The sequence below is a fragment of the Arachis duranensis genome, chromosome 7 (genome assembly GCF_000817695.3).
Source record: "Arachis duranensis cultivar V14167 chromosome 7, aradu.V14167.gnm2.J7QH, whole genome shotgun sequence".
Taxonomy (NCBI): domain Eukaryota; kingdom Viridiplantae; phylum Streptophyta; class Magnoliopsida; order Fabales; family Fabaceae; genus Arachis; species Arachis duranensis.
The window spans coordinates 197,281-209,383 of NC_029778.3; the positions used below are offsets into that span (position 1 = coordinate 197,281).

General features: G+C 39.2%; 1 protein-coding gene across 3 annotated transcripts; it reads left to right on the top strand.

Moving 5' to 3' along the window:
• Positions 1-5,383: 5,383 nt before the first annotated feature.
• On the top strand, positions 5,384-11,787 carry LOC107496134 (chloride channel protein CLC-e). Of its 3 annotated transcripts, none has more exons than XR_008001437.1 (8): positions 5,384-5,820; positions 5,979-6,363; positions 6,456-6,656; positions 7,715-8,181; positions 8,955-9,443; positions 10,252-10,454; positions 10,621-10,817; positions 11,535-11,787. XR_008001437.1 is itself a non-coding variant. In XM_016117327.3 (7 exons), the coding sequence occupies exons 1-7, from the start codon at positions 5,437-5,439 to the stop codon at positions 11,563-11,565; spliced, it is 2,160 nt and encodes a 719-aa protein (XP_015972813.1). In that variant the 5' UTR covers positions 5,384-5,436; the 3' UTR covers positions 11,566-11,787. The 3 variants fall into 3 exon arrangements, 1 of the variants encoding a protein (XP_015972813.1); XR_008001438.1 differs by having other exon boundaries at positions 10,621-10,740; XM_016117327.3 differs by lacking the exon at positions 10,621-10,817.
• Positions 11,788-12,103: the final 316 nt, after the last annotated feature.

The following is a 12,103-nucleotide window of genomic DNA, read 5'->3' on the forward strand; positions in this document are numbered from 1 at the left end:
TACTCTCTAGATCTGCTCACACTCTCGCTAACTTAGGCATCGGAGTGTCTTTGCAGGTACCACCCCCTCTCCTCATACGAATAAGTCGGACGGAGGTCCCAAAGGTGCAGACCCACTCGAAGGCCTCCTCTTTCAAGCGATTGGGCCAACCAACACCATCCAATCCATTAATCTCTGGTTACCGATCGTAACATTGGTGCCATTGCCGGGGACCCGAGAGATCAACCAGTGATGGCGGACAGATCCCCCGAAGAGAGTCAAGTGGAATAAGATTCTGAACAAGAGAATCTGGACACTGGAAACAACGATGCAGATCTGACCCTTCACCAGGGGACCAACGATCAGCACAGAGAAGGTACCTCCGGAGTAAAAAATCCGAAGGTGAATTCCTCAAAAGGGCGCGAATCAGAAAAAGATGGATCATCCCATGCAACTAAACTCGTGGGATTAGTCCACGTCCACCAAAGTCGCCTGGAACAGTTAGAACAAGAATGCGAGCGACAAAGGGAGACTGAAAAGAACCTCAAAGAGGAGATGGAATGACGAAAATAGTTAGAAAGAAAACTCTTAAAGTTAGAATCCTCCCTCAAAGGTCGAAACTCCCGTGACGAGTGAGAAGAACCACCCCTAGGAGGAGAGGATCCTTTTAGTGAGGACATAATGAGGGCAAAAGTTCCGATAAACTTCAAAAGCCCCGATATGGACCTCTATGACGGAACCACGGATCCGAAGCATCACTTAAGCAATTTCAAAAGTCGGATGTACCTAGCTGATGCTTCTGACGCTACGCGATGCAAAGCTTTCCCGACCACTCTATCGAAAGCAGCGATGAAGTGGTTCGACAGCCTCCCTCTGAGGTCGGTCACCAGTTTTGAAGACCTCTCAAGGAAGTTTTTGATGAGGTTCTCTATCCAGAAAGACAAAGTGAAACATGCGCCAAGCCTCCTGGGAATAAAGCAGGAGGTCGGAGAATCCCTACGAGCCTATATGGAAAGGTTCAACAAAGCATGTTTAGAGATTCAAGACCTGCCCACAGAGGCAGTCATAATGGGGTTAGTCAATGGGCTTAGAGAAGGTCCCTTCTCACAGTCCATATCTAAAAGACACCCCATCTCTCTAAGTGATGTGCAGGAAAGAGCTGAAAAGTACATCAACATGGAGGAAAATGCTAAGCTGAGAGACCTGAGTTGGCGACCTGGCCACCCCCCTCAACAAAAGAGAGGGAGAGGGAAACCAAGAAAAAAGAAGAACTCGGTCTCGATAGACCAAAAAAATATCACTCTTATACTCTTCTAAAAGTTTCTATACTGGATGTATACAGAGATATTTGTAACACTGAAAGGTTGCCACCCCCCAGACCCATTAAAAATAAAAAAGGGGGGAGCTGCAACGACTACTGTGAGTACCATAAAATATATGGTCACTCCACAAATGACTGTTACGACCTTAAAAATGTGATAGAAAAGCTGGCCAGAGAGGGTCGGCTTGACAGATATCTCATAGAAAGGTCGGACAGTCATGGGAAGAGAAAGCGAGACGATATGGATAGAAGAGACCCACCACGGCAGACTCCGGAGAGACATATCCATATGATCTCAGGAGGGTTCGCGGGAGGGGGACTCACCAAATCTTCTCGCAAAAGGCATCTCAAGAGAGTCTACAAGGTCGGAGGAGAATCATCCGACCTCCCTACCATTTCATTCACAAAAGAAGATAGGCAAGGAATAATCCCCGGACACGATGATCCAGTGGTAATAACTATGATCCTGGCAAATGCCCATCTCCACAGAACCCTAGTAGACCAAGGAAGCTCAGCAAACATCCTTTTTAAGCCCGCTTTTGACAAACTAGGGTTGGATGAGAAAGAATTAAGAGCCTATCCCGACACCTTGTACGGACTAGGCGACACACCAATAAAGCCACTGGGATTTTTGCCCCTCCACACCACTTTTGGAAAAGGGGAAAAATCAAAGACTCTGAGTATAGACTTCATAGTCATCGATGTGGGGTCAGCATATAATGCTTTAATCGGCAGAGCCACCCTTAATCGACTCGGAGCAGTGGTATCCACTCCCCACCTTTGTATAAAATTCCCGACTTCAGTGGGGATAGCAACGGTAAGGGGAGATCAGAAGTTGGCAAGGAAATGCTACAATGAAAGCCTAAACCTGAGAGAAAAAGACAGAGAAGTCCACACAATAGAGCTCGGTGGTGCTAGGGCTAGAGAGGAGCTGCGTCCACAGCCGGGAGGAAAAACCGAGGAGATACAGGTCGGCGAGGAGGAGGGAAAAAATACTCACATAGGAGCCAACCTAGGGGAAACCCTAAAATAAGGGTTGACTGAGCTCCTAAGAGATAACTCCGATCTCTTTGCCTGGAAGGCCTCCGACATGCCTGGGATAGACCCCGAGCTCATGTCCCATAAGCTCTCGGTCTACCCGGGATCCCGACCTATACAACAAAGAAGACACAAGCTCGGCCCAGAACGAGCCCTAATAGTAGAAGAGCAAGTACAGGCGCTCCTAGAAGCCGGCTTCATCAGAGAAGTCAAGTACCCAACATGGCTAGCCAATGTAGTGCTAGTCAAAAAAACAAAATGGCAAATGGAGAATGTGCGTCGACTATATCGACCTAAATAAGGCATGTCCCAAGGACCCTTATCCGCTACCAAGCATTGATACCCTAGTAAACTCCAGCTCGGGGTATCAATACTTGTCGTTCATGGACGCTTACTCAGGGTATAACCAAATCTCAATGTATGAGCCATACCAGGAGAAGACATCATTCATCACGCCAAGAGCTAACTTCTGTTACGTGGTCATGCCATTTGGATTGAAAAATGCAGGGGCCACATATCAGAGGTTGATGAATAAGGTGTTCGCCTCTCACCTTGGGAGCCTAATGGAAGTATACGTCGACGACATGTTAGTAAAGACCAAGAAATAAGTCGACCTCTTGTCAGACCTCTCACAAGTCTTTGACACCATAAGATTGCACGGGATGAGACTAAATCCCGCAAAGTGCGCCTTTGCGGTGGAGGCAGGGAAATTTCTAGGGTTTATGCTAACACAAAGAGGGATCGAAGCCAATCCCGATAAGTGTAGAGCTATCCTGGAGATGAAAAGTCCGACTTGTTTAAGAGAGGTTCAGAAACTGAACGGCCGACTTGCAGCCCTCTCCAGATTTTTGGCAGGATCAGCACTAAAATTCCTTCCACTGTTCTCCTTATTGAGAAAGGGATATCAGTTCGAATGGACTCCTGAATGCGAGGAAGCGTTCTAGGAGTTCAAAAGATTCTTGAGCCAACCTCCTATTCTGACCCGACCTGTAGCTGGAGAAGACCTCGTCCTATACTTATCTGTAGCAGACAAGGCCATCTCATCGGCCCTAATAAGAGAAGACGAGGCCGGTCAGCACCCAGTATATTTCATCAGTAAAGTTCTACAAGGCCCCGAACTAAGGTACCACAAACTAGAGAAGTTTGCCTACTCCTTAGTAGTAGCCTCATGAAGGCTACGACCTTACTTTCAAGCTCACACAATAAGAATCCGCACGAACCAACCCATGAAGCAAATCCTCCAAAAGACGGATGTTGCAGGGAGAATGGTTCAATGGGAAATAGAGCTCTCCGAGTTCGACTTAAGGTATGAAACTCGGACGGCGATTAAAGCCCAGTGCCTCACCGACTTCATTGCAGAATACGCAAGAAATCAAGAGGAAAAACCAACTACGTGGGAACTCTATGTAGATGGATCCTCAAACAAAACAGGAAGCAGTGCAGGCATAATATTGGTGGATGAAAGAGGAACCCAGATAGAGGTTTCCCTCAAATTTGAATTCCCAGCTTCAAATAATCAGGCAGAGTATGAAGCCCTGATTGCTAGATTGAAGCTGGCAGAAGAAGTCGGTGCTACAAAGGTGATGATATACAGCGACTCACAAGTGGTGACCTCCCAGATAAGTAGAGAGCATCAGGCAAAGGACCCAAATATGAAGAGGTACTTGGAGAAAACTCTGGAGCACCTTGGGCGCTTTGCAGAAACCGAGGTCAAACACAAATAGAGTATTGTTTAAGATTACAAATCCAAAAAATATAAAATAACATACCATAGTTATGGAGAGAAGATACTGAAAATGTGAAGATTAGGTCTTTCAATATATATATTTTTACGTGAAATTACTAAAAAATCTATATTAAAAATAAATTATTAAGTATATATAAATAAATTTAGTCATTTGGGGATTACAGTAATCTCTGCTGCAGTCATGCCCGCTTCAGAAAAATTTAATCCCATCTCCATCTTTGCGGAAAAAATTCTTCGTCTTTGGGTTCCTATTTGGAGCGGTCCCTGCGAAGATCCCCATGTTTTAGAGAGTTTTTCCATCCCTAAAACTAAGATAGCATTTGGTAACTAAGACTGTGATTGAGACTGGAGGAGTGACATGGAGACACCGAGAGACTTGAGAGATTGAGACTCAATAATCAATATTGTGTGATGATTTGGAACTAAAATTTTAATCACAAGACACAAAATTTTAGTTCTTTCCGTACTTTTAAAAAGTGGGACACAAGCCATGTCGCCTATGTTCAAGTCGTACTGCCATTTTTGAGTTCGTCGTGCCACCTTAGTTTCAGTTTCATGTTATTTTCATTATTCTCTTTTCTATTTATTTTAAAATCTTCTTGTGTTATGAGATTGTTGAAGTTATGATATTGTTATTTTTAGTATTATTGTTGTTGTTGGTATGAAATTCCATATGTTGTTATGAGATTGTTGTTATTGAATATGATCTATGCGGCACTAATTATGTTGATGGCAAATGCATGGTGGTGGAATGAGAAGTGGGATGGGATTGGGGATGAAGGATAGAATTGGAATATGAAATTTTGAAGGAGGGTAGTTTAGAAATAAAATGTTGCAAAATTTTAGTTTACGTCTGGTACAGAATTGAAAAGGTGCGGAACTGATACGATACGGTCCTAACAGAAGCGGCATGACATCGTTGCTATTGAGAAAAAAAGAGAACATAGATGAGAGAAGAGGCAGAGCGCGCACGAAAAAAAGAAAGAGTGAACGTAAGAATAGTGAAAGGAGAAAAGAAAAAAAAATGCAATAAGATTTTATTTAATTTTTTTAATTAATAAAGATGTTTTAGTTATTTTATTTATTTAAGTTTTTATTTTTTTAAATTAAATAAAATATTAAGACATAAATTTTATTTTATACAAAAATATAATATAGAGATTTATAAGCCTTTGTTTCTAGTTTCTGTCTTTTTTTTTAGATGCTACTTCTTAAAAAATTAAATTAATGACTAAAAATTATAACAAAAAATAATAAAGTTTGGAGCATTTTTGTTATATTACATGACTGACATGTCAATTATGGTAGCGCGGCGTCGCGTGGGACGAAGTTGCAATATCGAGCGTCAGAAATGGTAGGCTCAGGATGCGCAACGGGGGTTACTCCATATCATCTGATCCTCGCTTCTCTGTGTGTTAAATCTAAGCAGGCACCGGCAGTTACAGTAAGTCGCTCATTGCTCCCCCCTTCTTCCGCCTTTCCATGTACGGATAAGAGTCGTCGGTGGCAGTACTTCACGAATGCTGGAAGGGGTCCCAGGCCTCTGCTTTGTGTGCCAAAACCTGAAAATAGCAAAAAAACACAAGTTGAAGGTGAAGGAGCTTCTGCTTCCGAAGAAGTGGAACTAGAGCGAAATCTCCTCTTCCTCCCCAGAAGGATTCAAAATTCAGGAATAATATCTTCATGCTTGGTTGGTCTCCTCACCGGCCTCGCTGTTGTGTTTTTCAATAACGCTGTGAGTACGCTAGCCAGCTATATGAGCTAACTGACTATACTCCCAATTTTATCATTATTATATGCGAATACAAATGCTATTTATTATTTAATACTATAAACAAACCAAAGCAAACGAAACCATAAATAATGAATGCATAGGACTAAAATTTGACGAAGGTCCATGAAATTCGTGATTTGTGCTGGGATGGGATTCCCTCTCGAGGCGCCTCGTGGTTGAGAGAAGAGCCTATTGAGGCAACATGGACAAGAGTGATACTGGTTCCAGCTTTCGGAGGCGTGCTTGTGGCCGTGTTGAACCTCCTTCGTGATTCTGCGGTCGAGCAAGAGCAAAACCAAGACCCATTCATGTCTGCTTCCCGCCCTTTCTTAAAGGCCTTGGCGGCTTCTATTACCTTAGGCACTGGTAATTCCCTTGGTCCTGAGGGTCCCAGCGTCGAGATTGGTACTTCCATTGCCAAAGGTGTTGGTTCTTTCTTTGACAAGAATTCTGCCAGAATGCTCTCGCTTCTTGCTGCCGGATCTGCTGCAGGTCTCTCCTCTGGTATGTATGTGAGCTTGGTACCTGTTAGTGACTGCCTGTTATGAATTTGTGAGCTTGAGTTATTCTCTTTACTTATCGTTTCATTTGTCCAGGTTTCAATGCTGCTGTTGCTGGTTGTTTTTTTGCGGTTGAGTCTGTCTTGTGGCCATCATCTGCTGATGCAACTTTGCCTCTTACAAATACTACTTCTATGGTGATACTAAGCGCTGTAATAGCTTCTGTAGTTTCGGAGATTGGCCTTGGCTCTGAACCAGCCTTTAAAGTTCCAGAATATGATTTCCGTTCTCCTGGTGGTAAGCCATCGAAAGCATTGTTTTTGTTTTGAGATCTTACACAGTCTGATACATTCAGTGCTTGTTGCCACTGTCAAATATCAAAGGAAGCATATACATGCATGAAGAACGATTAAGAATCAAAGAATTATATTGGCGAAGTATGCTCATTTATGTAAAAAGTTCTTGTTTTACTATTTTGGTTTGAATATGTTTTACTGATCTCTATGACTAAGCTTGTAACTGCCCAATCTAGGACAAACATGTCAGAATTGCTCTACCTGGATATTGGCTAGCAAATTTTGTTAAATCTAGTAACTCTAATAATACCTAAACATCCCTATCCAGCTAGTCCCTTTTCCACTCTCCTGACACAAAATGCACGCAAGCTATAGTATTCGGATGCCTTATAGAACCATTGAGCTGCCTGAGCATAAGTTTTTCATCATACTATAGCAGTTCATACTATGTGGTTGGATTTTTATCAAAACAAATTGATAGCGACTCTAACTATGCTTATCCTGCCATACTGCCACTACTGTTATCATCTTTGATATCTTCTATTGCTGGGCATGTTAGGTTATTAATACTATAACTAAAGCTTCTTCATAGCTCCTCTTTGACCTTTTATGACTCCTGAACATCCTTTATTGCCAACATAGCTCTACTTTGATACTTTGTTCTAAGTGCTTCAAGAATTTTCAGTAATGGTGGCAAACAAACAATTTGACTGCTTTTAAATCTACAATACATGGATACACAGCATCCCTACTGTAGATTGAAGAACCTCCTGATTGACCATCGGAAACAGATTAGTAAATAATCGCATTATCATATTGTTTGCAAGGTTTTGAATTTCTAAATCTTTTCTGTCAAATATGGCTAAAGTTATTCTGATTTGACATTATATGGCAAAGTATCTGTAGGCTTGTCTTTGTTAAACAGCAACCTGGTATTATATTCTGTTGAGGTGGTGATTCAAATTTCAAGAACAAAAAATTATTCCTTTGGGACAAATTCTTGCCTCTTTTCAATCTGATCAGTAAGTTTTACTGTGCTAGTATTCAATTGATTTTCAGAGCTCCCACTGTATCTACTGCTGGGTATTTTATGTGGTCTTGTGTCGTTGGCTCTGTCTTGGTGTACATCATATATGTTGAATAATGTTGACAATATTCACAAGGCTACTGGCATCCCACGAGCTTCATTCCCTGTGTTAGGAGGTTTATCAGTGGGGTTGATAGCATTGGTATATCCTGAAATCCTCTACTGGGGTTTTGAGAATGTTGACATCTTGTTGGAATCTCGGCCATTTGTGAAAGGTCTTTCCACTGACCTTCTGCTTCAGCTAGTAGCCATTAAGATAATTGCAACTTCTTTGTGCCGGGCGTCTGGACTAGTGGGAGGGTATTATGCTCCATCTCTCTTTATTGGTGCAGCTACTGGGATGGCTTATGGGAAATTCATTGGTTTGGCTGTTGCTGAGTTCTATCCTACGATTAATCTCTCTGTATTGGAAGTGGCATCACCACAAGCTTATGGCCTGGTACCATTCTTTTTTATGTGGCTGTATAAATTTTGACTTCAGGTATTTTACATTTGACATAATCATTTTTGCTTCTCTTTGATTGGTGAGGTTAATTTGACCTTTCCAGGATGACTTCCATTCATGGATGGACAAATAAGCCTTTTCCAAGAGAAACTATGCAAATAATCATGGTTCAAAATTTTAAATCTTGATATGTACCATACTGTTTACCAATTTGATGTTTAAGGCCTTTCTCTTTAGTCCTTTTCATCTTATCACAGTAGAATCTGACTTAATGAATTGTAACAAAAAGTTGGAAGCGTATTGTGCAATAAACTTAGTGTGCAATTTGACTTTCAAAGCTTGGGCTGTATTTTGATTGAGGAAAATAAAGAAGAGTGATTGGAAATGAAAGGTTACTCTTTGTTTTAAGTTTAAACTGCAGTAAATGATAACATGTAGGTTCCCCTTTAAATATTTAATTCTTTATTGCTGACTAGTTTTGTTTGTTGTTTCCATTCTTTGCCTCTGTTTTTTCTCCCTTTTATATTTTTCTATAGAATAAGTAACAAAATTTAAGTTTCCAATGCATTTGTTGTGCATTTATTAAACTAAAAGATTTAAAAACTTTTATTAATAACGGCACATGTTAGCTAAACCCTTGTACTTTTATATCCTTTTGTACTTGTGCTCTATTCCATTCCAGCCTTTTCTACCTGTGTGTCGTTCTGTAATGAAGTTTCTTTTCATATATATATATATATATATATCACATAGAACTTCCTTTGCAGGTTGGAATGGCTGCGACTCTTGCTGGAGTTTGTCAAGTGCCTCTTACTGCAGTTTTACTTCTGTTTGAATTGACGCAGGACTATCGGATTGTTTTACCTCTACTTGGAGCAGTGGGCTTGTCTTCATGGATATCATCTGTACAGACAAAGAGGGGAGATGGCAGTCAAGAATCATCTACTGGTAATAACTTTGGGGGAGTTGTGCCATTTTCAAGCAATTTGTGTCAGGTGGAAAGCTCACTTTGTTTAGACAATGATGATGTTAAAACAACATATTCCATGAGAACACTTGTTTCAGAAGCCATGAATACGAAATATCTGAAGGTCTCGATGTGCACCCTGCTTACTGATGTAATAGACCTCATGCTTGCTGAGAAAGAGTCCTATGCTGTAATTATTGACACTGATGATACTTTGATTGGTTTTTTCACACTTAAAGACATTCAAGAGTACGTAAAATTTGCAACAGCCAGAAGCAAAATGCCTAAGGTACAAGACTTTGAACCTCGAGTGGATGTGGAGACTTAATATATTTTATTTGATGATGACATAATATATAGCCACTTTATGGTGAAGTAAAAATCAGTTGGGGAAACTCTTGCTCTTGCAAAAATATCATCAATTGCATTACCTTGTCACTTCCGATTATACATAACGGGAAATACTGCACATTTTTACGCATTTATCTACACAATGATTTGAATGCTAACATGTTCTTAGGTGGAGAAATAACAAATGATTGTTCTCTATACATGTAATGTAAATGCATAAGTTAGCCGATTAGGAAATATGTCTTTTTCCCTTTTCTTTTCTTTTCTTTTCTTTCTATCCTTTTTGTGTTTGACATATTCATTAGTAAAAGATATGGTATTGGTTAGAGTCTCACATTATCTAAGGATATAGTTAAGGTAACCTATATAAGCATCTTGGCAATTCTCGTCCAGAAACTAGTTTTGGGATGAAGTTAGGCTCACTCATTTTTCAAGGTGGTACAATTCCTATTTGTGGTTATTGTTGGACCATCTACAGATGTCTGATCATACAAACTTCACACTCAGAAGTCTAGTGTTGGACATGAAGTTGTGTTAGATTCAAGTGCTTAAGCAGAGGCTACAGTAAGGTTTGAAATCTTAGAGAGTAACAAATGTGCAAGTGTTGAGTTAAGTTACTTTTATTTTTCTTTTTTCTTTTCCATGGGAGGGGGTAGCTACCTAAATAAAGATACTGCTAAAACTAGCGTTGAACTAAATTGCTTTGTTCCATCATGAATTTGACTGATTGGTTCTTCCTCTTATAGGAGCTTTTAGTTTCTGAATTATGCCTATTAAATGGCGGAGTATGTAGTATACCATGGACAGCTACTCCAGACATGGAACTTAGTTATGCTCAAATGACTATGAACAAATATGGAGTCAACCAAGTTCCAGTAGTGAGGAATATCCATGGAAGAGCATACCCAGTTGGCATATTGGATCCTGACAGTATCAGTCTAACATACAGGTTTGTTACTCTGCCATCATACTCAAAGGTCAAAACTCATTGGAAATCACAAAATCTAATTTAGAAAAATCAAATGAAACAAAAGCATTATTGAGCAAAGTTTCAAGGATGACATCCAATTTCATTGCATTTGATGCTTCCTGACATTAATTGCTTCAAAATGTAGATTTCAGATACAAATGCAGATATGCACCCCCTTAAAGATGAATGATGAAACAGACTAAAGTCGGTAAATCCAATTGAAAATCTAGGATGGTATGGATAGAACTGAAAGGGACAGTAATAGGTGTGGAAGCTTCTTTGGGAGACTTTATTATTCAACATCAAGTATTTAAGTAGAAAAAATTATAAGAAATATGAGGGGTAATTCTTAATTTCAACCTTTTTGGACAGTGACGGTATTTTTTATTTCAATATATATACAGGTAGTTATTTTCGATGTAAATATAACATGATTAGTTTTTATAATATCTAATTTTACAAAATTAAACACTAAAATAATAATTTATAAATAGGGTACGGTAAAGTATATTTTTTGTCTTTAAAGTTTGACAAAAGTTTCAAAAATATTCTTAAATTTTATTTTGTTTCAATTTTGTTACAAAAAGTTTTCGATTTGCATCAAATATACCCTGACGGCTAATTTTTCAAAAAATTTAAGATCGATTCAACAACAATTTCATAAGAACAACCCCTCAACATAAGCAAATCAAGCATAATTTTCATGCATTATTGTTACATTGGTCTTACATTTTTTGAAAATTTAGCCTCCAGGGGTATATTTGAGAATTGATCATTCTAATGACATTTAATATGAAATTTTTAAATTGACTATGAAGTACCAAAAATTGAATAAAAAATTATTGTGTGGTCAAATTTAATAATTTAGTGGGGACAAATAAATATTATTATTATATACTACTCAAAAAAATTTCAAATCGTAGTGGGGCGATTGTCCCCACACTTATGTACATACATCCGTCCCTGTTTTCGGGGGTGAAGGAGGGGGTTACCAATTTTCTCTGTCCTGTTGTGTCTGTGTTATGTTTCTAAGTAATTATTTGTTCTTGTTAATTGCAGTGCTTTGGCCACCAGGCGCGCACTCAGCTAATATTTTAAAGTAAGTCATGACTTTTCTTGAGGTCGCACACATAAGTCATTTGGCCTTTGAACTTGTGAATAACTTTTTAGTTTATAAAGTTGCAAAATAGATGTTAACTTTGCTACTCCATCGTGTTTTATATAACATATCATGTTAAGTGACATATTAGTTTTCATGTGATTTTAAGGTGGCATCAATGAATAATAAAGTTAAATCATATTGGGATTTATATTTGATTCTTTGGGGATTATAGCACTAATGAATAATGGTCTTGGAGATTTTGATTGTGCATATTTTGCATCCGACACTAACAGTATTTACTCACTCTTTTTCCAATTTTTTGCTTTGCCTCTTTTTTCTGTTAGTTATAAGAAGAGACTATGTTTGTGTGAAGTGTCACAATTTGTCTAGAGTGTGATTGGCGCAGAAAATGTGTTAAACTAGTGTTTTTGTCCGCAATAACATTATGGGATTATAAATCTTTTGTAATTACCTTTACATAAAAGTCGTGGGAAGCAAAAGTCTTTGTCGGTTAAGAAATCTATAG

Bases quoted from the DNA above. Each gene is read 5' to 3' on its own strand.
- LOC107496134 (XM_016117327.3), top strand. From the start codon at position 5,437: ATGGTAGGCTCAGGATGCGCAACGGGGGTTACTCCATATCATCTGATC. The intron at 6,364-6,455 runs GTATGTATGTGA...TCATTTGTCCAG, and splicing joins TGCTGCAGGTCTCTCCTCTG to GTTTCAATGCTGCTGTTGCT. The intron at 10,455-11,534 runs GTTTGTTACTCT...TGTTAATTGCAG, and splicing joins AGTATCAGTCTAACATACAG to TGCTTTGGCCACCAGGCGCG.